Source organism: Pleurodeles waltl, chromosome 3_1 (genome assembly GCF_031143425.1).
Source record: "Pleurodeles waltl isolate 20211129_DDA chromosome 3_1, aPleWal1.hap1.20221129, whole genome shotgun sequence".
Lineage (NCBI taxonomy): Eukaryota > Metazoa > Chordata > Amphibia > Caudata > Salamandridae > Pleurodeles > Pleurodeles waltl.
The window spans coordinates 1916585150-1916610781 of record NC_090440.1 but is presented as its reverse complement, the minus strand read 5'-3'; the positions used below and the strand labels follow the sequence as shown (position 1 = coordinate 1916610781).

General features: G+C 47.5%; 1 protein-coding gene across 1 annotated transcript in view; it reads right to left on the bottom strand.

Moving 5' to 3' along the window:
- The window catches only part of RPA1 (replication protein A1), a 210108-nt gene that overhangs the window by 159617 nt on the left and 24859 nt on the right, over positions 1 to 25632 (bottom strand). The window contains exons 2-4 of the mRNA XM_069226140.1: positions 23813 to 23860; positions 20263 to 20341; positions 19355 to 19463 (exon numbers count right to left, since the gene is read on the bottom strand). Coding sequence (XP_069082241.1) covers positions 19355 to 19463; positions 20263 to 20341; positions 23813 to 23860 — 236 coding nt within the window. The remainder of the gene's footprint in view (positions 1 to 19354; positions 19464 to 20262; positions 20342 to 23812; positions 23861 to 25632) is intronic.

Genomic DNA, 25632 nt, shown 5'->3' with positions numbered 1-25632 from the left:
CTTTCTTGTTCTTTGGTGACTCCTTGACCTCTATGATCTCGCAATCACACTCTAACATCTCTCCTTTTACTCCATCAGCTACATTGTCCTCCTCCTTGCTGTAAAGTCCCAGATCTTTCAGTGATGTTGTCGATTTCTGACTCTGCTTTGAGTGATGGGCTATTCTTTGCTTCGTTCTCACCCTCATCGTCTTTGGTGTAAAAAATGGCACAGGCATTATTTTTCACTCTGGTGGTCGATTGGAAAGCAGAGGTTACACACTGGATGCTTGTCCTTCTATGCGTACTTGTGATGGCAATTCTTGAAAAATTAAAATGGTGTTTTCTCCATCACGCCAGTTCTTCTCAGCAAAAAAAACCCATCCACACCCAACAGCGGGAAAAAAAGAATCTGAAGATGGAGACCGGAGGTGAAAACATCCGGATGAAGTATGACAACGTCACAAGAAGACACCAAATAGAGGTTCTGTCAATGAGCACCAGCAAACAGAGGTATGAAGGGAAGACAAACAAAAAGTTTTACATTTTTTGGATGAAGTAGTAGAAATTGCGAACCCAATCACTAGATGGTGGAATAATGTACAGCATGTGAATCCAGAAAAGATTCAAACTGGAAAACCTACTAAAACACAGAGCTGGGTCTTCCTAAGCAATGGGAACAGCACAATCATATTAATTGCAAATCTACTCACCTAAGTCACATGATATGGTGCCCATGCAAACTCATATACACAGAGATGCCTCAATAATGATAAAACTGAGAATATGTGAACATCAGAGCAATATTAGATGTTTACACAATAGCACTAAAGTGACTCCCACTTCCTCAGTAATGGACATTCAGAAAATTATCTTTCCTGAACTATGATTGAAAAAATGACATCCAAATCAAATGTGTCAAAAACCCTACTGGAAAGAGAACAAAGAAGGCGTTACAGCTTGAAGACAGTAAAGGCCTTAACAATGACATCCCTAGGAGCATCACATGAGACTATCACGCACAGATGAGAGGGTGGTGTTGGCGATACTGCTCTAGGCCCTAATTACTGGGTATGTTTCCCAGAGAGGATGACACAACCTCTGGGGAGGAACCGGAGGGGGAGGATTGATACCACCCACAATTATTGACCTGTGACATCTTCCTAGTGACCAAGTGAGAAATGCTGCTCCTTAGCACACTGATACATTTGACGTTGTGGTTTATACCCATTGGCCTGACAGTTGCAAAGGAAATATAGGTGTTTTTTTTTTTTCTTTCCCTGTAGCTGATTTTGCCTGATTTATAGATTGACTGTGTCTATCTCTGATATTTGATTGACATTGTATTCTGAGCGACACTGTTGACAAGCACTACATGTACCCAAGCTGAAAGAATTCAAGATTGCAGGACTCGGAGGTCATCAAGTACGGATATGAATTTTGATGACACAAGCCGAGACATAACTCGTATTAACATGAAACCCTCTGTACATTGAAAGTAGTCTTACACATCCTCTTCCAATGAACTGCCTACTATTGCATCTTGAGACCAGTCATATACTTCCTTCTGCATAAAAATATAAATGTGGGGATTATTTCTAGTAGTTTCATGGGTGGTGTTAATAATAATAAACTGAATGGTGTAAAAATTGGCAATGTCCTGAAATCCGGCGTTAAATGACTGACTGAAGGATTTCTAATTCTTTCTAACTACATCTCTTAGCAAAATGACCAGCCAGCTCAATTTTAACCATTAACTTTACTGAAGCACCCTCAGCAGTTTCTAGGGTAACGAAGTAAGGCACTGAGCTTCTGTTTTTTTTTCTTTTTCTTTTTTTAAATGGAGAGTGTTCATGAGATTCTACAACTCACATGAGCACCCTGGTGCATGCACGGCACGTCATGACTTCACATGGCCTGCACCCTGTTTGGAGCAGCAAGGAATCTGAAAGATGGCATTATAAAAACCTTTTTTTTTTAAAATAACATCTTATTGCTTTTTAAGATATTTGGCATGTTCAAAGCATTACAGGGATTGCAGTGTTGCTCATGTAAAGCAATAGGTAAATACACAATCACACACTTTTGAACCAAATCCAATAGACGTAACTCACATGCAGGCCTCGAAAAATTATAAAAATGTTACTAGACCTGCAGGTCAAGTAACTTGAATAATCTACTCGATCAAAACATATGTTCTTGACCCGTAAACAGGTCTCAAACTGTGTGATACTAGTCAAATATTTTAATTTACAGAGTCACCTTTTCTTCATTGTCACATAAGAGGGGACCTTCAAATACATGAGCTCACCATTTCTGCTGTACAAAAAAAACCTTTTGTTAATTTAAATAGACTAAATGTTTGCTCCACGTATAAAATAAAAAAAATAATAATAAAAAAAATCTAGTCCACATACAGGAAACTTGCCTGCACTATTGAGCCACGTGGACTATCTAGTATCTCTGGTATCTTATGCAGATGATACTCAGTTGGTCTACTCCTCCTCTGCTAAGAATACCCAAGAACAGGCTACCTTATCTTCCTGTCTCGCAGATATCGCCAGATGGATGATAGAGAGCAAGCTTAAGCTCAACGATGGGAAAAAAGAAGTTATGATCGTGGGGAATCCTTCCTTACTTAGGTCCCCATCCTTAGCAGTGAACTTGTCTAAGGATCTACCTCCGCCTAAAGATTCCATAAAAAGATTGGGCTTTTGGCTAGACCTGCACCTTACAATGGAATGCCATTCTAAGAAACTGGCAGCTACCCTGTTTTGGTTTTTTAAGAACCCTTAGGAAAATCTTTTTAAAACTTCAATTTTCAGCCAAAAGACTTCTTACTCAGGCTCTGATACTTTCATGTCTCGATTATGGGAACGTCCTGCTCCTGAGCTCTCCTTCGCACGTTCTAAAGAGACTTCAGGTGGTGCAGAACACTGCTGCTCGCCTACTCACAGACACCCCCAGACACATCTGCCACTCCAGCCTTGGCTTCCCTCCATTGGCTTTCAATTGAACAACGCATTATTTTTAAAGCTATGTGTTTTATTCACCGAGCCCTTTGAAATAAGGGTCCAGTCTTCCTCAGACAAATGATCACTCCCTATAGTCCCCCCCCCCCGAGAATACTCAGATGATCTTCAGCTTTTTTAATTAACTCCTTTTGTGCTAAGAAAGTTAGATTGGGGGGGGGGGGGGTGGGAAGGTAGATCCTTTGTCTGTAGAGCTGCTAAGATCTGGAACTCCCTCCCCTTGGAACTTCGTCATGACATGTCAGAATCTTCTTTTTGTAGAAAATTGAAAACTGTATCATTCCCCTTTTAGGTCTGTTCCTCTTGCCTAGTGATCTTCATCAGTGCTGGGAGGCCTTCGGGTAGCCATGCGCTCTACAAATCCTCAAAACTAAACTAAACTAGTTTACTAATAGCATTGCCATCAGGGCAGGAGTGTTTATGTTTAAACACTCACTTTTAATAGTATATTACTAAAGCATTATGTGGTTGCACACATTTACAGACTTAACATTTCCAAGAAATATCCCAAAAAGTTTCTACTAACTTGCAGTTTTACTAATAAAACTATATAATGTATTAATCTGTGAAAATCAGGTTTCAGAAAACATATATCCTTTGCACATAACCAAGTAAAGTGTTCTGATTTGTTTTCATCCTATTGTAATTTTTTTTCATCACAAAGAAGTACAAACAATGGGATTTCACAACCAATGAACTATATTTTGGAAATGTTTGTACAGTTGACTTAGCTATTTAAATGTTGTGTGTTAGGAAAAATCTGACAAAATTCTGGAACTCTGCAGTACGAAGGAAAATTAATTGCAAGACAAACTGACTTTGACCTCTGCCTCTGAACACAGACCAAATGTGACAAGAACAAGATTTAAAGACATATTTATTGCTGAACACTAGCTCTTTGTCAACTCGCCAGAATGGGCGTGTAGGTCCTAAAAGTAGCTCAACCTTATAAAATGTGACTCATCCCATAGCGGGTGGGCGACTAGCTTGTTCGAGCCCTGACATGGTCAAGAGGAGATAACACAGTGGTAAGTAGGCATTGGCATCAATGACAGCATCTTCATTATACAGAGAAATATCAATGAACCAGGGAAGAAGAAATAATGATTCCTCCCTCCCCACAAACTATCCCAACTAAACAGTCCAGGTGGCAGCCCAGTCAGTACAGATCATTATAAGTATGCAATAAGATAGCAGAGTCTGTCAATGTTGGATTCCATAGAACTGCAACAAGAATGTCCTTCATTGCTGTCAGGAGAGGGACGGGTGTAGGGGGAACGAAGGCAATAAGAGAGTGTCCAAGTTATCATGGAAGGGTTAGGAAGTGTCATGTACTTCCACACATAACTGTTCTCACAGTGTCCAATATCAATGCTATAGGGCATGTATGCAATCATCTGTATTCCTCCCTGCTTAGTGCTATAGCCTCAGCTGAACGCCATCTGCAGACCTCCTTGCACCAGGGCGGAGTAGGCGACTTCCAACAGCATGTTATCTGCCTTTTGGCCAATAGAAGTGCTAGGTCTGTGAAGCGGGATTGGGTCGAGGAAGACTTGGGCCAAGGATATAACCGCAGTATACAGTGTTCCATTGTATCCCAGTACATGCATTCATTAAGAGCCCTAAGTGCCTCCTGCACAACCCTGCGGCAACAAAGACAACCAAGGACACACCCATATTATATGCAAAAGCTAGGCGTCTTTGGCACAGCATCTCGGACAATTTGATATAGCTGAGGGAAATATCCTTTTGCAGTGTGGATGGCGATGATATGCTCTATAAACAAGTGTATACCGTATTAATTTAAATGTAGTATTCTGAGGTAGCTTACTGGAGTATGCTAATAGAAACTGCCAGTCTTTTTCATGGAGGGGATGGTTTAGTTCTGATCCCAAGTAGTTTTGAAGTGTTATCAGATCTTCATGTAAATGAGATATCATCCCTTTCTATAACCATTTGACCAAAGGTCTCCCCTTACCCATTTCGTGAACCACCTGCACAAGTGCATGCACCTTCGGTTCAGCTCCCTGTGGGGACCAAGGATGATGTATGAACCACAGTATGGAGGCATGTGTAACGAATAAAGCACCAGGAAGGTCACGGGACTGAATAAAGTCACGGTGCGGGACCAACTCCCCATCTGTGAAGAGCACTACCACAGAACCACCACCAGCTTCCCAGGGAGTCAGCCTGGCCAGGGAGAGAATACCTGTCGGGGAAGGCAGGCCATAGTGTAATGTTCGGAGCATAAGTAGGCGTGGACCTTGAAATACAGAGTGCAAAATAACAGTATTGAAGGGCATTACAGAGGAGCAAGGGTCAAGCAGATGAAGGACGTTTACTTCCCAGTAGAAGCAAAGATTTTAAGTTCCTTCAATGCAATTTAGGAAGTGCATAGTTTATTTCCTGTAAATTTAGACCTGCCAGCCAATATGAAAGCTACTGCAACTGAGCGGCCAGGCAATGACGGAAAATCCAGGGCCCGAAGCCTCAATCATCTGTTGGCAGTTGTAACTTAGCAGGCTCAATGCAGCGACGGCCTTACCCCATTATAAGGTATATCAAAAGGGTGTCTAGGGAGTTTAAAACATTCTGTGGAATTACCACTGGAAGGTTGGCAAAGTGACTAATTTAGAGAGCATCACCATTTTGTCAAAGGCCAGCATGCCCATCACCGACAAAGGCAATGTGGTTCAGAAATTAACCTGGGCTCTCAACAAAGAAATTACCTTTAGCAGGTTGCCCTCAAGGAGACCTGTGTGTGTTAATTAAACCTGAATACCTAAGTAGCGAAAATCAATCAATCAATCAATCATGAAATTTATAAAGCGCGCTACGTACCCGTTAGGGTTTCAAGGCGCTGAGGGGGGGAGCTGCTATTGGTCGAAGAGCCAGGTCTTGAGTAGTCTCCTGAAGGTGAGAAGGTCTTGGGTCTGCCGCAGGTCGGTGGGGAGGGTGTTCCAGGTCTTGGCGGCGAGGTAGGAGAAGGATCTGCCGCCGGAGGTCTTGCGTTGAAAGCGGGGAACGATGGCGAGGGAGAGGTTGGCAGAGCGGAGTTGGCGGGAGGGGACGTAGAAGTTGATTCTGTTGTTCAGGTAGGCGGGTCCGGCGTTGTAGAGTGCCTTGTGAGCGTGGGTGAGGAGCTTGAAGGTGATCCTCTTGTCCACGGGGAGCCAGTGGAGGTCTTTCAGGTGGTGGGAGATGTGGCATCGGCGGGGTACGTCGAGGATCAGTCGGGCGTAGGCGTTTTGGATGCGTTGAAGTCGTCGGATGCCCTTTGCTGGGATGCCCGTGAGAGTGCGTTGCAGTAGTCTAGTCTACTGCTGACGAGGGCCTGGGTCACCGTTTTTTTCTGGTTTCCGTCGGGATCCATTTGTAGACTCTACGGAGCATGCAGAGGGTGTTGTAGCAGAGGAGGAAACTGCGTTGACCTGCTTGGACATGGTGAGGGCGGAGTCGAGGATGAAGCAGAGGTTGCGTGCGTGGTTGGCTGGCTTAGGAGCGGGTCCCAGTGCAGTGGGCCACCAGGAGTCGTCCCAGGCCGAGGGGGTGCGTCTGAGGATGAGGACTTCCGTCTTGTCTGAGTTCAGCTTCAGGCGGCTGTTTCTCATCCATTCGGCGACGGAATTCAGACCTTCGTGGAGGTTGGCTTTGGCGGTGAGTGGGTCTTTAGTGAGGGAGAGGATGAGCTGGGTGTCGGCGTAGGAAAGAACGTTGAGGTTGTGCTGGCGGGCCAGTTGTGCGAGGGGGGCCATGTAGACGTTGAACAGCGTCGGGCTTAGAGAGGAGCCTTGGGGTACGCTGCAGATGATGTTGGTGGCTTCGGAGCGGAAGGGTGTGAGTAGGACTCTCTGGGTTCTGCCGGAGAGAAAAGAGGAGATCCAGTTGAGGGCTTTGTCTTGTATTCCGGCTTTGTGGAGGCGTGTAAGTAGGGTGCGGTGGCAAACTGTGTCGAAGGCTGCGGAGAGGTCCAGGAGGATGAGGGCGGATGTTTCGCCGTTGTCCATTTGTTGTCTGATGTCATCTGTGGCGGCGAGGAGAGCAGTCTCGGTGCTATGGTTGCGTCTGAAGCCGGACTGGGAGGGGTCCAGGATGGAGTTGTCCTCGAGGTGGTGGGTGAGCTGCGTGTTGACTATCTTCTCGATGACCTTCGCCGGGAAGGGGAGGAGGGAGATCAGGCGGAAGATTTTGAGGTCGTTGGGGTCTTCCTTGGGTTTCTTGAGGAGGGCGTGGATTTCGGCGTGCTTCCAGCTGTCCGGGAAGGTCGCGGTATAGAAGGATAAGTTGATGACCTTTCGAAGTTGGGGTGCGATGGTAGAGTCGGCTTTGTTGTAAACGTGGTGTGGGCATGGGTCTGAGGGGGATCCTGAGTGAATGGAGTTCATGATCTTGCAGGTTTCGGCGTCGTCTACGTGGGTCCAGGCGGTGAGGCGGTTGGCGCTGGAGGAGTTGTCGGGGGTGGGGTCTGGCAGAGGCGTGGTGTTGAGGCTGTTGTGGATGTCGGCGATCTTCTGATGGAAGAAGGTGGACAGGGCGTCGCAGAGTTCTTGAGAAGGTGGGATGTCGTTGGCGCTGGGGTTGGAGAGCTCTCTCACGATGCAGAAGAGTTCTTTGCTGTCGTGTGTGTTGTTGTTTAGGCGTTCTGTGAAATGGGAGCGTTTGGCGAGTTGGATTAGTTGGTGGTGCTTGCGGGTGGCTTCCTTGTGGGTCGTCAGGCTGGTCGTTGTGCGTTCGAGGAGCCATTTCTTCTTTAGTTTCTGGCAGGTGCGTATGGAGGTGATGAGTTAGTCTGTGAACCAGGTGGCTTTTTTCTTTTCTTGGTTGACGGTGGGTCTCTTGAGTGGTGCGAGGGTTTTGGCGCAGTCGTGGATCCACCGTCGGAGGTTGATGGCGGCGGTGTCAGGGTCGGTGAGGTCGGTAGGTGGGTTCTGGGCGAGGGTGCTGGTCAGTTGGTCTTCCGTGACTTTGCTCCAGCGGCGGTGAGGAGGTAGTGGTGTTCGGTGTGTTTCTTGAATGTGAAGTGGACGCAGTGGTGGTCGGTCCAGTGGAGTTCGGTGGTGTGGCTGAAGGTGACGTGGTTGCTTGCGGAGAAGATAGGATCGAGCGTGTGGCCAGCGATGTGGGTGGGTGTGTTGACTAGTTGACCGAGTCCGAGGTTGGAGAGGTTGTCGGTCAATGATGCGGTGTTGGCGTCGTTGTTGTTCTCCAGGTGGAAGTTGAGGTCTCAGAGGAGATGTAGTCCGTAGAGGAGAGGGCGTGGGTGCTCGTGATGTCGGCGATTGCGTCGCTAAAAGGGGCTCGTGGTCCTGGGGGTCGGTAGATGAGCGTTCCCCTGAGGGTGGTGTTGGGGTCAGTGTGGATCAGGAAGTGCAGGTGTTCAGCTGTCTTCAGGGTGTCGTCAGTGTGGGTGTGGATTTGGAGGGTGGATTTGTGGGCGATGGCTATTCCTCCTCCGATTCCGTTGGTGCGATCTCTTCTGGTGATCTTGTAGCCGTCAGGGATGGCTATGGCGATGTCAGGGGCTGAGGAGTCGTTCCACCAGGTTTCGGTCAGGAAGGCTACGTCTGGGGCGGTGGTGTCGAGCAGGTCCCAGAGCTCGATGGCGTGCTTTCGTGTGGAGCGTGTGTTGAGGAGTATGCAGTGGAGGTGGTTGCTGTTGGTTGTTGCAGGCTTCCTTGTTCTGTTGCAGGCGCGGCAGGAGAAGGGCCCTTTGGTGTTCTTCGGTGTGGCCTGGAAGCAAGTTGAGGAGTAGCCGGGGTTGAGAGCGATGAGTTCGTTGGGCGAGTAGCGGCGTCTGTTGGTGCAGGGGGGGGGGGGGGGGGGTTGGCGCTGGGTGCGGTCCGGGCACAGACGGGCTTGCCTCTGGCGCGTCCGCTGCGCGGAAGCGCAGCGCCAGCCATTAAGAAGGGAGGGGGGAGGGAGGAGCAGCTGGGAGGCTGGAGGGAGCGGCAAATGGGGGCGCGAGGGGGGCGGGGCCGCAGGGAGGCAGCAGAAGGGGAAAACGGCAAGGGGGAGCGCCCAAGGGGCAAAAACCAGCAGTGAAGGCACAGAAAGTGAAAAAAAGGCACAAGCAATCACAAAATACAGGCAGAAATACGGTAAACGGCACAACACAAGCGGAATACAGCAATTTAAAAAGGCACAAATGGGGGCAGAAGCGCTAGGAAGCAAGGCGCAGAAAACAGAATACAGTTAGAAAAAACTGCAAAAACGGCACAATGCACACAAGTCAAGCGAAGCTTACCTGAAGCCCACTAGACACCAGGGATGAGGCGCAGGAGGATGCCTGCGGGTGGAGGAGGGCCTCGAACACGCTAGCAGCAGCGTGGGCGGGGGGTCAGGGACACGAGACAGCAAGGTGCTGCTGCGGATGTGGGGGGCGAGCTCTAGACCAAAAGCAGGTCAGAGAAAATGATGATGTACCACCGGGACCTCACGGTCACCAAGGAGAATACTATCCCTCATTGCTGGCCCTTGAAAGGGAAAGGCGTAGGACTTAGAAATGTTGGCACACAGACCAGACAGACCATCTATGAGATGGAGGATATTAAAAATGTGAGTAAGGTCCCTTTCAGGATCGCAGATATATATATACAAGCATGTCATCAGCATATAAAGAGATCGAGTGAAATATTCCAGGTTCCCGTTTCTTGGAGAAGCCTCTGCGCCACAGGTTCCATTGTTAACACGAATAACAAAGGTGATAGTGGGCATCCTCGGCGCATGCCTCGGGATATAGTGTATTGCTCTGATATAAGTACCTTTTTTGGCCTGGGTTATTGGTTTAGTGCACTGTACCTTAACCCATGATATGAAGGCTGCAGGAAAACCAAAAGTTCTGCAGCACTGCAAACCAATATTCCCAGTCTAGAGAGTCAAATGTTCGCTGTAGGTCAAGCGATAGACAACCTGCAACTGGGAAAGTTTCTTGTGCCAGCTCCACGACTTGGTAGAGGCGTCTGATATTCAGCGACATACTTCTTTGAGAGACGATGACACATTGGTCCACAGACAAACTTTGGGAGTAACAGTAAGAGTCTTTGAGCCAGCACCTTAACAAGGATCTTAAGATCAGTAGACAAAAGAGAGAGGGGTCTGTAAGAGGCAAGATCTCCCGGGTCATGCCCAGGTTTAAGCAGGGAGGCAACCAGGGCCTGGCTAGTTGTGGGGGGGGTAGGAGGGGGGCGGCAGTGTCCCGGCTTCCAAGGAGTCTTGTAAAAGGTTCTCTAAGCAGGCCACTAGACAAGTTAGACGAGTAGCAAAGTTAGAGTAAAACTCCACAGGTAAGCCATCAATACCAGGTGACTTATTACGGGCCATTCCTCGGATGCCAGTGTGAAGTTCTTCAGAGGCAAGGGGAGCAGCCAAAGACTCAGAAGCCTCCTCCGAGACACGCAGGAGGCGTAGAGAGTTCAAAAAGTCATCTCTCACCTCTGGGAGTGACAGGGGCAAGCTTCATTTAGATATTTATAGTAGGAGCAAAGGGCTTCATTAATGCCTGTTCAAGTAACAGCACACGTGCCATCAGAAGTGTTTATGGATAAAACTAGCGTGGGTGAAAGCTGCAGGCGAATGTAACTTTTGTGAATATGTTTTGTAGTCGAGCAGTCAAAGTTGTTCAAGGAGTTCTGCATGTTGTATCCTAATATCCTGTAAGGTTGCCTGTCATGAATGGTCATGAACAGAGTCATGTTCTAGTCTGCCCAACTGATGTCCTTCAACGTGTATGTCTGTAGACTGCGTATTCCAATAGTTCTGGTGCCATGTAGGAATTGGCGTAGGGAGCCTATCACATGCGAGTAGCACCGTAAGCGGGCTATGATCAGAGAACAGCTTCCCATCCAGTTGGACAGCTCAATATTACAATATTAACCACATTGGAGGGAGCTTACATAGCATGAAAGCAACTATCACAGGCTAGGGGGTCTTTCGGGGGGGGGGGGGGGGGTGCATGGGGGACAAGCAATTACCCAATGCAAGGTTCAACAAGTAAACCATGTACTACCAAACCAAGTGAACGTAACAAATTAGAACAAAACAGATAAACTATTGTGCATTCGCATGATATAGGGGACCAACCAAGATAGTTATTGTCCCTTTAAGTGGATAACAGAATTTGTATATATGTGCCAGCTGGCTACCTGAGAACCCCAGGGAAAGAACACTGGAGGAAGAAGTAGAAGTCATCTTATGGCATTACAAGCAGCTCTGCACGTGTATAGTAATTAACCAAGATATCCTGCCCACCACCAGGAACCCGATGGCAGGGGAGAGGGTTTGGAAAAAAGGTTAACCTATGACATCATGGGCCACTGATACGACAACAATGAACATGATAGGAGTGCTCTTTTGAGATCATATTACAATATGTGCAGTCTGCGGCGTCAGAGATGGGAACAGGGCTACACTGGCATTAGAGTCAGAGTCAGCATTTGTGTTCACTGTGGAGCTTGTCAGAGAGAGCTGACCTTTCTGTGAACCTAGCGATGCCATTGTGGACAGTACTGCCACTCTGCCCTCCAAGGATTGTTGGGAGGAGGGCGCCGCCGTAGAGACCACTTGCCCCGCACATTCCACCGGCTTTGGTTTCTCCTGAGGAGGTGGACCTTGTATGTTGGGGTACTGCAACTTCAACCAATCCCAGATGGCTTCTACCTCAAAGAACAGAGAGCGTGACTCATGTATGACCTTCAAGCGGGCTGAAAAAAAAAAAAATGCATATTGAAGCCCTTTAGCTCTTAGCTGTCGCTTGATCGCCTGAAAGAGGGCTTGTCGCCTCTGGACCTCTGGTGTATAGTCAAGGTAGGTACCTTTATAGGTGCTACTTCCCTGGTTTTCAACAGGGTGATTACAGTCCCTGTAGTTGAGTATCCAGGTTACAGTTGGCCTTGGAGGTAATCCTGGGACCCCTAAAACAAACAGATGATAGGCCTTGAGGAGGCAACAGATTTTTGAAGCCATTGTTCAATGAAGAGTGTTGGGTTGGGGCCTTCTGTACACTTCGGAAGGCCCACAATACAGATATTATTGCAGTGGGCCCGGCCCTCAGTATGCTCTTCTCTCTCTTGAAAATATTGACATGGACTCTGGAGTTCCGCTATGACTGTTGTATTCAAAGCCAGTCTGTTTGGGTGTTGGGTGGGGATTTAAAAATGTCTATGGCCCCAGGGAGGTGGCGGTCCCCAGGGTTCTGCGCTGCACCCCCAACATTTATAATGTGAGGGAGATCGTACGGACAAGGTGTCTGCAACCCACCCCAAACATATTTTTCAAATGTAGCCCTGGGGGAGGTGGCGGTCCTCAGGGCTTTTAAAAGCCCTCGGAGGGGGCCCGTGAGCCACCCCTCCTTAAACTGTAAAAAAATAACTATGCCCCTGGTGACCTGGCCCACCCAGGGGAAAAATTAAAAGCAAGCGCGGGAGACCGCACTTGCTTTTTTATAAAAAAAAAATATATATATTTTTTTTTTAAATTGCTTTTGTGCCATGGTGAGGTCCCAGGGGGACTTCTGGATCAAGGCTAGGGAGTTAGTGTATTTCTACCCTAACCCCTTTATTTTAGCGTTTTTTGGGGGGACTCGGCTGAAGCCAAGTCCCAAATGCGTGCCAACACTTCCCGACTGAAGTGTTGGCAGCCAATCAAACAGCACGAGATTGGGACTATTCGCTCTACTAGATATACATATTTAGCTATTCTTTGATATCTCAAAAACTACTGAGAGGCTTTAGGCCAAAAGATAAAAGTGTGATCTGTGAAACAAAAGCCACCTTTCTGCCAAATCTGATGTAATTCCGTCCAGCAGTTCAGGCTGCAAGCGTGTCTAAAGAGTCTATTAGAATTAACATGGGAGCAACACTTTTTTGACCCTACACCTTCTCAGCCCCCACTTGACGGATCATCCTGAAACTTTCCAGGCAAGTGAAAAAAAAGCTTTTTCTATGGAAACTCGGGCCCAATTAAAACTACTTACATGCAACCACCAGTAGGATGGATACATACACATTTTATATACATTCAACCTTGGAGTTCCAGCTTTACCAGGCTGCAATCCCAACACCACCTCAAAGCTGCCTAAACTGACAGCTTCTTTTCTAAGGAAGTAACCTACACACTAACTTGTTACTAAAGTCACTCAAGCGGGGCGTGGCCAAGATGGTGGCGTGAGCGGACGCGTTGGTCCAAGCTCTGCCGCCTAGGCCTTGGATTCGCGACCCCTATCGGATTGGCCTGTGGGGCCCTGCCATGATGCATAGAGTTGTGGGGCACCGAACTTTGAGGACGCCTGCGGCCGAGCTGCTGTGCGTGCGGGGCCGCGTGTCTTGGGCCGGCGAGCGCAGAGGACCGCGGTTCGCGCCTCGCCGCGGGCCTGGGACCTGGCGGCCTGCTGGGTGGCCGCAGGTGTGCGCAGCGCCCTTCACGGGGGCCGCAACTCCATGGTGAGGCGGGCCCGCGACAGGGGCCCGGTGCTGAGCTTGGTGCTGGGGCCGGAGAGACAGCGGGCCTGCCTTGCTATGCCCTGCAAAGAGAGACCCCAGGGAAGACGGTGAAGGGGCGAGGGCGCCCCTGTGTAGCTGAGCCCTGCAGTGGAGGAGCCGGTTGTGGCGCAGTGAGGCTGGGTCGGCGGTGCGGGCGGCCTCTGACGAAGAGACGAGCAGCCCCACGGAGTGCCCTGCAGAGGAAAGGCCGACGGCTGCTGGTGAGAGTGTGCGCCCAGGAGAATACGGCCCCCGGTGCTGACGCGTAGAGGTCCGGCTGAGATACTTGAGCTGTAGCCGTCAGAGGGCAGAGGAGATGGCGACCTCCAAGCCCAAGCGGGACCGGACGGTAATAGATATGCTGACTGGGGTGCCGGGGGGGGGTGAGGGGCCTGAAGAGCCGCAGGCCGCGAGGTCTCCTGAGGCAAGAAGGGAGATAGCAGAGGACGAGGCAGCCCCAGTCACGAAGGGCTTCCTTACCTCCTTGTTTGAATTGCTCCGCAGCGACCTGCAAGAACTCCGCAAAGACATATCTCACGAGGTGATAGAGTTGCGGGTTGAGCTTACGTCCCTGGGTGAGCGGATAACCCAGGTTGAGGATGGGAAAGCTGCCCGCAGCGAGGAGGTGGCGGTCCTACAGCAGGAGGTTATACGCTTGCGGGAGCAGCAGGATCTCCTTCAGATGACGGTGGAGGACCTGGAGAATCGCTCACGCAGGCATAATATCCGCATTAGAGGAGCGCCGATTGGAGCTGAGAAGGAGGACATTGGAGACTTTGTGGTGGCGTTGTTCCGCTCCGTCCTTGACCTGGAGGAGTCCCGGGAGATCATCCTGGATAGAGTCCACCGTGTGGGCTGATCTGGCGGAGCCGGGGACCGCCTGCCAGATATTTTGGCATGTGTCCACAATTACGGGCTGAAAGAAAGCATTTTGCAACGGGCACGCAATCTTCCGCAGGTCCATTTTAGAGGCCATCAACTGCAATTATACCAGGGCCTTTCGGTTTGGACCTTGCAACGACGGCGGGAGTTTAAACCTATCACAGAGCATTTGCGTGCGCATGCTGTGTCCTACTCATGGGGTCACCCGTTCCTCCTTGTTTTCCGCTGGGAGGATCAGCTTCGCCAGGTGAAGTCTTTATCTGAGGCAAACCGGATCCTGGGCCTGGAGGGGGATACTTAGGGTCCGGACTTGAATCTGGACCCGGCCGGAGGAGATCGCCCGCGCTGGCTGAGGAAGGAGAGAAGGAGGAAACAGCAGCACCCTACTGTGTCGGAGCAGATCTCGGAACGTCAGTCGGCAGTGAGCAGTGTGGCGGCTGGGACAAGTGCCTAGGCGAGGAAAGACTGAGAGCTGTTGGACAGCAAGGGGTCACTGGTTGCGGGCCTGTGCCCGTCTGAGCGGGGCGTGGGCGGCGGAGTCGATGGACTTAACGGGCGAACTTGTGTGGTTCTACGGCCCTGTTGAGACTTTTCCTCTTTGGGATGTGTGTGAGAGGACTTCTTCGTTACGAGCACCTGTTGTGCGTTATGATTATATGTTGGTATGCTTCCCTGCGAGTCTGGTCATTACGGGTCATAATGGTTTGGCCATGTGACTTGGAGCGGCTGAGGTGCTGTTCTGGGTCTTGGTCCCTCCGTGGATCCTCTCCCCCCTGAGCGATTTTTTCCCTGCGATGGTATGACAGTTAAGTGTTTAAGTTTGAATGTCCGTGGGCTTAACAGTCCGACCAAGCGGTTATCGATTTTGTCGGGTCTAGAGAAATCCAGGAGTCATATCTGTCTATTACAAGAGACCCACTTGTTGCATAAAGATACGTTTCACATGCGTTCAAGGTGGTTCCCTAGACAGCTCTGGTCCTCAGCAACTACGAAGCATGCGGGGGTGGCAATATTGCTTTTGAGGACTTTTGCTGGGGAGATAGTTGGGAAGGTGCACGAAGTGCCAGGCAGGTTCCTGGCTATTAGAATAAGACTTGGGGCCTTCTCTTTCACCATTGCTTCCCTTTATGCTCTGAATTCCCAGCAGGAGGCCTTCCTGAGACAGGCGGTTTCCCCGATACTTAGCTCTCCAGATAGTGCCATTTTGCTAGGAGGAGATTTTAAACTGGTGATGAACAACAAGCTTGACCGCTCGGTTAACGCTTTGGGCAGACCGGTGCATTGTCAGAGGTGGGGCGTCAGTGGCTGGCTGAGTGTGGGCTGGAGGATGTGTGGAGGAAGTCGCATCCCACGCTCCGAGATTACTCCTTCTATTCAGCGGCGACCAAGACTTATGCACTGCTTGATCTTTTTCTGGCCTCACACGAGTTTATGCCCTGGGTCAGGGAGGCTACGATTGAACCCAGAGCCTTGACTGATCATGCTCCAATTACTGTAGAGCTCACCATGGGGGTGGGCCGAGTGGGTACTCCGAGCTGGCGCTTTAGGGATTCCTTGCTACAGAGTGAGACAGTGGTGGAGTCGCTCCGGCGTGCGATTACGGACTATATTAGCCTTAATGATGATGGCAGCACTTCCGTGGAGACTGTGTGGGAGGCTCTGAAAGCAGTAGTGCGGGGCGAGGTGATGGCACTGTCCGTGAGAGATAAGGCAAGGAGGGAGGTAGGGGAGGAGTTGGAGCAGAGGGTAGCTGTCCTGGAGCGCTCCCATAAATCCACCGGCGCGCCTAGAATTTGGCGGGAATTATAGAAGGCAAGGCAACAGCTGAAGCGACTGGACTGGGATAGGGCGGAGTACGCTGTAGTGAGACTTAAGCATAAATATTATATTGGGAGCAATAGGTGCGGAAAGCTATTGGCGCATCGGTTGCAAGCACAGCGTGCGACGTCGGCGGTCCAACTGATTTGTTCTCCGTCCAGTGAAGAGGCCCGCACGAGTGACCAGATTGCTGAGGCATTTGCGGAGTTTTGCCGGGGGTTATACGCGGCGGATGAGCGGGACAACGCGGTCCTGGATTCTTATTTAGAGGGCATAGCAATCACTCCTCTTGGTGAGAGGGAGGCGACCCTGCTAGACCAGCCGATAAGGTCAGAAGAGGTTATATCGGCGATCTCCCGCCTAAAGGGTGGGAAGTCCCTAGGCCCTGACGGGTTCACGGCATTATTTTATAAGACCTTTTGTGTGGAGCTCGCCCCGCTTCTTGTGCGGCTTTTTAATTCCTTTCGGACGTCGGGAACCCGGACGCCTAGTATGCTGGACGTTATCATTGCTGTTATACAAAAGCCGGGCAAGGACCCAGAGGAGTGCGCTTCATATAGGCCGATTTCGCTTCTGAATATAGATGCCAAGCTATCACTGGGATTCTTGCTTACCGCCTTAATTCTTATATGCCGGGTCTTATTGATCCAGATCAGTCAGGTTTTATTCCAAACCGACAATGTGGTGATCACACAAAGCGATTTATGCATTTGTTAGATAAAATAGACCGATCCCGTTGGGAGGCGCTCTTCCTCTCTCTTGATGCCGAAAAGGCGTTCAATAGGGTTCACTGGCCATATACCTCTTCCGGGTTCTGGAGCGCTTCGGTTTGGGCCCGGGTTTTAGGTCTTGGATCCGATGCGCCTATCGGTCCCCTAGGGCGGCGCTCGAGTTAATGGTGTGCTCTCTATGCCGTTCCCGGTCAGGCGTGGGATCAGACAGGGATGCCCGCTTTCCCCCCTTTTGTTTGCGCTATATATGGAGCCCCTCGGTTTCCAGTGTGAAATTCGTTGGAGACCACCATCTTATTACCCTGTACGCAGATGACGTGATCCTTACTCTTGCGGAGCCCGCAACCTCACTGCCTGCGCTTATGGAGATACTAGTCGAGTTTAGCCAGGTTTCGGGATTTAAGGTGAACATGCAGAAGTCTCAGGTCCTTAGTCTGTCAGTAAGCTCGGATCACAAGGAAGACTTGAGAACTCGCTACCCATTTCTTTGGTCGTCTTTGCGTCTTTTCTATCTAGGGGTTGAATTGGCGACGTCTGCTGCAAAAACGGCGAGCCTGAATTACACGAAGTTGGTTCGCGATATACAGCGGGACCTGGAGTTGTGGGGGAGACACAAGCTGTCTTGGCTGGGCAGGGTGGCTGCGGTCAAGATGACAGTCTTGCCGCGGATACTGTATGTGTTTCAGGCGCTCCCATTGACCCCACCCCCCCCGGACGATTGCCACTCTTCAATCGGCGGTCCTGAGATTTATATGGGAGGGTCGGCCGGCGCGTCTCCCGTGACAGGTTTTATATCGCCATAAGAGCGGGGGCGGGGACTGGTGATTCCGTGTCTTTTGAGATATTTTCAGGCAAAGCAGCTGCGCTTTCTTTTGGAGTGGAGTCGCCCACTCACGGAGAAACACTGGTGTTTTATGGACCAGGCGGTGGCGAGCTCTCATATATGGAAGGAGCCTTGGCTTCGACGTCGGCACAGGGCTGGAGGTCTTTATTCTTCCCCGATCACAGGAACAACGTTACGTATATGGGACGCAGTGGCCTGCCGACTGGGGCTGACGTCTTTCCCGTCCCCGATGACCCCCATAGGCACGAATCCTAACTTCGAGCCTGGACTCCGTCTGGAAGGCCTGAGACGCTGGTACGAAGGGGGCTGCAGGAGGGTAGGAAGTCTTTTTGATGAACAAGGGGTGTTGTCCTTTGACCAGATGAGAGAGGGCTATGGCCTGCTGGAGGCGGATAGGCTGATGTATTATCAGATTCGGCACTGGGCTCTCCTGCTGGCTAACAGAGCATTCGAGAAATGGCTGTTGCTAAAGAAGGATGATAAGAGTCATTTCAGAACTTTATCGGCTTCTGCAGGGGGAGAAGCGCCCGCCTAAGTCAAGGGGACAGTTGAGATGGGAGAGGGAGCTGGAGAGAGAATTTTCAGATGAGGAGTGGGACAGTATATTCTATAGAATACACCACACAGCATATAATGCAGCAGGGACAGAGACATCATATAAAGTTGCTTCATACTGGTATTACACTCTAGCACGGATACATGCATGGGACCATGATAAGTCGGATCTCTGCTGGAGGGGGTGTGGAGCTACAGGGACACTTGTGCATTTGCTCTGGCATTGCCCCAAGCTACATCGTTACTGGGAAAACATTATAGATGATATTGATACAGCGTTCCAAGTTAAGATCCCTAGATTCCCATTGTATATTTTATTGGGGCTGCCCAATCCCCTTACCTTTCCTTTGAGATTTCGAAAAGGGAGGCAGATGGCCCTGGCACTTAAAGCGCTGCAGCTGATTCTAGCTCTCTGGGGTACAGATAGGGTTCCGACGCGTGTCTCATGGCTCCAGAAGCTGTGGTTTATCCTTGCCATGGAGAAACTCACACTCACCTCCCAGCAGCGGATAGGTGATCCGAGTGTGTTGTGGAAGCCGTTCCTTCAGATCCTCTCCGCAGAATTTACTGAGCTGACATGCCCGACTTACCTGAGAGTTTTGAGGCTGATTTGAATTTTTGGTCAGAGTGCTGTGGGGGGAGTCGCAGGGAGGGGGGGGGGGCCTGAGCTTGGACGAGGGAAGGGGTAGAGGAGTGGAGACACAGGAGGATGACATGATCTCTCGAGGGGAGGCATTGTTGGTGTGTTTTTATTTACTTGTTTGTGTGGTTCTCATTTGCGGGACTCGCAGCCTGAAAGACTATTGGGCGTTGCCAGCTGGCTCATGGCTTTGCAAGGAGAGGGCTGGCTGGGAGGTCCCTTTGGGCACGGCCTTGGGATTTATTGGAGTGACTTTTGTCTGTAGATTTGGAATTGCTACTTTGCCGATACATTTTATCTCATGTCCCGCGATGAGCTGTATTTTGTATGTTTATACTTTCAAAACAATAAACAGATTTGATCCATAAAGTCACTCAAGCAAAGAAGTACACAACATACCTGCCATCTTTCAGGGTGTTCATGATGAAGCGATTCACCTGACAGATACAGTTTGAAGCCAGCCGATTGTCATCCACCAGTGAATTCAACTGCGTGGCCAACATGAAAGCTGAAAAAGAAGTGTTTTGGCAATGTTACTAGAAAATAAATGAAGGTGGCCAGTTCTCATTAACATTTTTTGAAAAAGTAGCAGAAGTGCACACTGCCCACAATTAAGCAACTGCAGACAGGTGAGTACATCTTCCAAGGACCCAAATCACAATGTTAAGCAGCTCTACCATCTTCTGTAGATCACATTCCATCTTTGTGAATTTTCTCTTTAAATCTTCCCTTTAACATTCACGCTAAAGCCCAGACAGCAGTTGAGCTCTGACTCTATACTTTACTCAGACTCATGTTCTTTTATTGCTGCTATAGCGTTACCAATTTGTGCATAAACAATAACCTCTCTCTGTTTGGGTCTAGGTTCCCTTCCTAAGACTGATACACTCTTACTACTTTCGCTGGTGACCTTGCAGAAGAATCCATGTTTAATCTATAGGATATGTTCAAACCCATACTTGCTTCACCAAGATATTTTTATGTTCTTTGTGCATAGGTGCCACAGAGAAACTTGCAGTCAAATAGCCTGCAATTATTGGCCACTGTATTGCTTACATTTAAGTTTAAGTTGCATAACACAAAAGAGAAAACAATATTTTGGCCACAGACTGCCCATTACGAACTTTCTAACATCTACAAACTGCAAATGGAATGCAACACAACCCACCCATCGCCATTCTTTAAGGTTACAATTGCCTAGTTGCCCAAGTAAATCTAACATGGCATTTTCAACCTCAAGGGTCCGACGAGGGGGTTGTTCCCTCAGACTGCACACCCTGGAGTGTTGCATATGGGTCCATACTTACAGGAGAGTGTGTTTACCCCATCACTCATCAGAAGTCGATAGCGCTGAGGGCCACTGGCTGATGAAATGGGGCGGATATTCTGAAATGAAAGAAAGGAATCTTGGTTAGGCCACACCCAATAACCAATGCTAACAAAACACTAAACTAAAAAATTAACTTAAAAGATGCTGAACTTGTGCAGCATTGTTTTTAAAATACTTACACATTTGTGGTTAAGACTACACAACTCTATTCTTGCCCTTCCAATATCCCCATTACCCTGCCTGTCCTCGCCTGCAGCGCCTAGAACGGCTGCTTTTCTTGTGTCCCACAAGATGGACTCCGGCGTGGGGAAGTGACGCTGACATAATAAGAAACGGAAGGAAAGCAGCCGTTCTAGGCGCTGCAGGGAAGGACAGGCAGGGTACTGCCCGGTGAGGGAAGGGCAGCAGTGGGGATGGCGGACAGAGGCAGTGCCCGGACGGTTGGCTTCGTCGGAGCAGGGAAGATGGCATATGGGATCCTGGCGGGGATTGCTGCAGATGGGTAAAATACTGCCACAAAATATTGTTCTGCCAGGAACCTTTGAAAATTTAAGGATCATGGCTGTAGAATAACCCTTTCCAATGTCATTGTGCCGAAGGACTGCAAAGTGGTCATTTTAGCCACAAAGCCACATATTGTTCCCAGAGTTTTGAAAGAGGTATCGTCTGCGGTCACCAAAGAGCATACAGTGGTATCCTTGGCTGCTGGTATCACTCTTGAAACACTGGAATTGAAGGACGAAACGCATTGGCTGTGGCTGTTTTTTTTACTGTGATGTCTGGGTTATTGTAAAGAAAGATAAGAAGAATAAAGAGAAGATATAAAATGGACTTATATTGGACTTTGAATTTTGCTGAGGGTGGTGCACTGTCAACAATTGATTTTTAAATTTGTTCTTGCAGGGTTGCACCTAGGCAGCAGGTGTTTGAATGTGTGCGCACATTTTTCCTACATCGAGCATCTTAACATTAAATAGGGGACAGTAGTTAGGTGCATGGAGCTATAGCCCGCTGCCTTCTGTTAGATAAGTTTGAATACAGAAGATATTGATAAAAACATGAACATTTTAAATTATGGGGTCCTCTCTAAACTTGCCATTTTGGCTGCAATAGTCTAAAATGATTGTTCTCTGAGGTATAGGAAAATTATACCTGCAGGGGACCACCGTGTAGTGAAACAACACTCAATTAGTCTTTGCCAGGACCTTCAATGCAGCAATTTATAAGACAAGATGCTGCAAGATGGCACTGACAGAATAGGATAAGTTTTCCATCTCTGATGAAAAAATCTACAAGAATTACAATGGACCCATCAGTTTTTTCTTAGTTTTTTTTTTTAAATGGCCAAATAGGCAGAGTTGAAGTAGCCTAGACAAGTATTAGCAAGAGCTTGATAAATCCAAGATGATATCAGTCGAGATGCAAAGATTCTCTCATATGCCGTTGCCCATAACTGTAGGACAGGCGAGGGTGTGCATGAAGAAGAAAGTCTGAACTCGTGTCACTGTTAATACGTTGGGTCAGCAAATTTGTGAGCAGAACCTCTGTTATCTGAATGTCATGATACTCAAAATGGCATAAATTGGTAGGAGGTTATGAGATGCTATTCAAATGTTTATAGGAGGAAGGCAGACCAATGAGCTGGAGGGACTATCTCAGAACGTGCATTTGCTTGCCAAATATGGAAGAGTCTGAGCAAGAATTGAAGGATGTAGGAAACGGTTTGGCGTTAGGCAAGTAAGAAATGTTCATCTGAAGCACAGAGGACAGAATGCTTGTAAAGTACTACAAGTACAGACAACAGTCTACCAAGAAAGGATTGTCAAGAATACTGCAGAAAAACGAAAGGCCAAATGAAAAATGCTATAAGGAAAAGGTAGTTGGCAAGTATTGTGCATGTTGAGGACATTGTTAAAGGCAGGAGGGTTAAAACCGTATGCTCTAGGGTGAAACAAACTAATGGTGTCATTATGAGTTTGGTGGTCCCAACGCGGGACCGCCAACTGCAAAACTCACAGGGAGGACACCACCGCCATGGCGTCTTCCAGCCTGCCCTATTACAATGTCCTCACTGGTCTGACCGGCAGGAACATTGTAATAGAGTTTTCCTGCATGTCAGACTGGTGGGAACAGTGCTACCAGATAGAACTCAGCTCCCTAAAGGAGCCAGGTGCCATCTAGTAGCACAGACGGGATGGCCAGCACCCTCAGAATGCACACTGTTTACACAGGAGAAAGTGTGCATTCTGATGGTGCTGGGCAGGGGGGACCTGGCACTGCCCAAGCCATAGACAAGGTTGTAATCAGCCAGGCAGCAGTGAGTTCAGCGCCACCCTGGCTGACTATAACCAAGATCACAGTCACCCTAATAGGATCCTTGACAGTGGTCTTTAGGCAGGTCCACGCGTCAAACTTGTAATGTTAAGTGTTAGAGTACTTCACACATTGCCACCCTGTAAAGCAGAGAACAATGTTTCATTGCATAATATACAACTCTGGTAATGCTGATTCAGACAAGAAAATGATAGGACAATGTGAAAGATAAGGTCTGATACATGCACACTACTGCACAAGATAAAGACTAAACACAGACAAATATTGATACAGAGTAGTGGACGACTTAAGCAAGTAAAGGGGAACAGACCAGTACTGTGTATTTTACAAGTTTGGGAAATCCATGTAAAAGGCGGGGAAGTGAAAGTTTGATTCAGAGCCTCATATAAAGGGCAAGACATTCCGCAATATTGGAAAGGCCCAAAGCTAAAAACAGTACACAATGTAAGGATGTGATGAAAGTAAGAGGGAGGGTTGATGCACAATAATGCACCAGCTAGATACATCAACAATATGAGGCCCTGGGTAAATTTGACCTGCCAGCAAAGGTTATTTAAAATGCAGATTACAGGTTTAAGTTGGTTACTCCTCTAACTGCATAGTAGAGTAGAAGGTTCGGCTAGTTTTTGCATGAGTTAAGGCCATCTTATTTCAGTCACTACATACGGTCATTATCAGCACTTAGAAAAAAAAAAAAATACTAGATCTCACTTGTAACCAGTAATTGATGAGACGGTATGCTGAGACAGATCCTAAAGAGCCTTGCTGCGAGAATGTGGTTGTCAACTATCTAGGCTTACTGCTTATACTTTTATCTAGACAAAATAAAAGCATTGTGTAGTTGATCACATGACTCCAAACCACTCAATTTCCCACTCCAGTGACAGGTGAGTGTCTCCTGGGATGGGGAACTCATTTTCTAATATGGAAGCATGTTCTGTGAAAATATACAGCCAATGGTGTTAAATAGTAAAGAACAAACTGACATGGAAACCACAGCCAGCTAAATTAAATAATTATTTGCAATGAATACCCTGGTGGTGTCAATGCATGGTGAAATAACTGTTATAGTTGCAGTAAACATGCACTTTCACAAATGATCTTCATATTTCATTATATCTTTCCTAGGAGGTGAACTTAACATTCTTGTTTTTTGGTCTTATCTTCACCCAACCTGTTAGACTTGTACTCACTGTCACTTGTAAGATGGGCTTCGAAACCGTCTCCCCCTGCATCATGGCCTAGAAAGCAGAAAACGATAATGTATTAGCAGACAGTCGAAAAAGCTTAAGTTTAACACTGTACAAGGGCTCGAAAGAATTGTGGTTTTCTTTAAGGTTGGGAAATCGTATATTGGGCCAATAAATATACGTAACTGATTACAAAGAGAGCAGGAAGGGACACCACTCTACATGCTTTGTTCTACAACTGCAAGCATGCCTTTACTTTTAAAGATATTAGCTTACATGTTTCAGAGAAAATACTCCATCTTTTAGACACATGGCACATACGCGAACAAGGACAAACCCTTTCACAATATCAAATTCAGAAAAATGTGATGCAGTCAAAACCCACCTTACTTCTTGATGGTTTCCGACATGCATCAGGCAATTTTCTAAAGCGCACATGTAAATCTACCTTTCGTTCATGTAAATTCCTATAAAAATATTGCAAATGCAAAACTGCAACACAATACCTTTCTTTTGACAACCTTAACTAACTTTAGAAAAATTAGCAATATTTGTGAAATTAGGTGCACACATAGTTGTGCTGAATCATCCTCAAATAGGTCAGCATCTAATGAATTTGCTCCAAATTTACCTTACTATCAAACCTTTTTAAAATGTAGTTTGCCAACTTAGAAAAGGGGCAATGATGAAACCTTTCAGGATGTAATTTTACAAAAAGGTCTTTTAGCTCTAACCCATAACAGGCCTCAAAAAAATCATAAAAATGTTACTAGACCTGTAAATTGAGTAACTTGAATAATCTACTCAACCATAATTGTAATGTACTTGACCTGTAAATGGCCCTAAAATTGTGTGATTCTATGCAAATATTTTAGCTTACAGAGTCGCCTTTTTCTTCATTCTCATATATGAGTGCACCTTCAAATAAATGAGCTCAGTATCTCTGCTGTACAAAAACATATTTTGTTTGATTAAACAGACTAAATGTTTGCTCCATGTCTAAAGATAATCTAGCCCACATATAGGGGACACGTGATCCAGGACTTTCCTCTCAGTTTACTAATAGCATTGCTATCAGTGTAGGAGTGTTTGTCAGCTTATGTTTAAAAACTCACTTTTAATAAATAGATCACTAAAGCATGAGGTAGCTGCACACATTTACAGACAGTAAATTTCCAAGAAATGTCCAAAAATCTTCCCATTAGCTTGCAGCTCTACTGATAAAACTATATAATGTATTAACAGTGAAAATTGGGTTTCTTAAAACATTTATTCTTTGCACATCACAAAGCAAAGTGTTCCAATTTGTTTTCATCCTATTAAAATATTATCATCACACAGAAGTACAAACAATGGGCTTTCACAACTACTGAAATATATTTTGTAATGTTTGTACAGTTGACTTAACTAAGTGTTGTGTGTTAGGAAAAACCTGACAGTCTAATTTCACACTTTCTAAAGCAAGTTAGACAATTCACCTTACAAAATCCTGGAATTCACCAGTCAAAAGGAAAATTAATTGTAGTACAAACAGACTTTCGACCTCCGTCTATGAACACAGAGCAAATGTGACAAGAACAAGATTTAAAGGCATCTTTATTGCTCCTTCACTTTCTGACTGAACAGAACACCTGTTCTTTGTCAACTCGCCAGAGGAGGTGAGTAGGTCCTAAAGATAGCACAACCAGATAAAATATGACTCGCCATAGCAAGTGGGCGAGTAGAAATTTCAAGCCCTGCATAAATGTTTTTTCAAAGGAAAGACTGTAAGCTGTGAGCAGGACAGAATGCAGACTAGAAGAAAATCCAGCACATGATGGTTG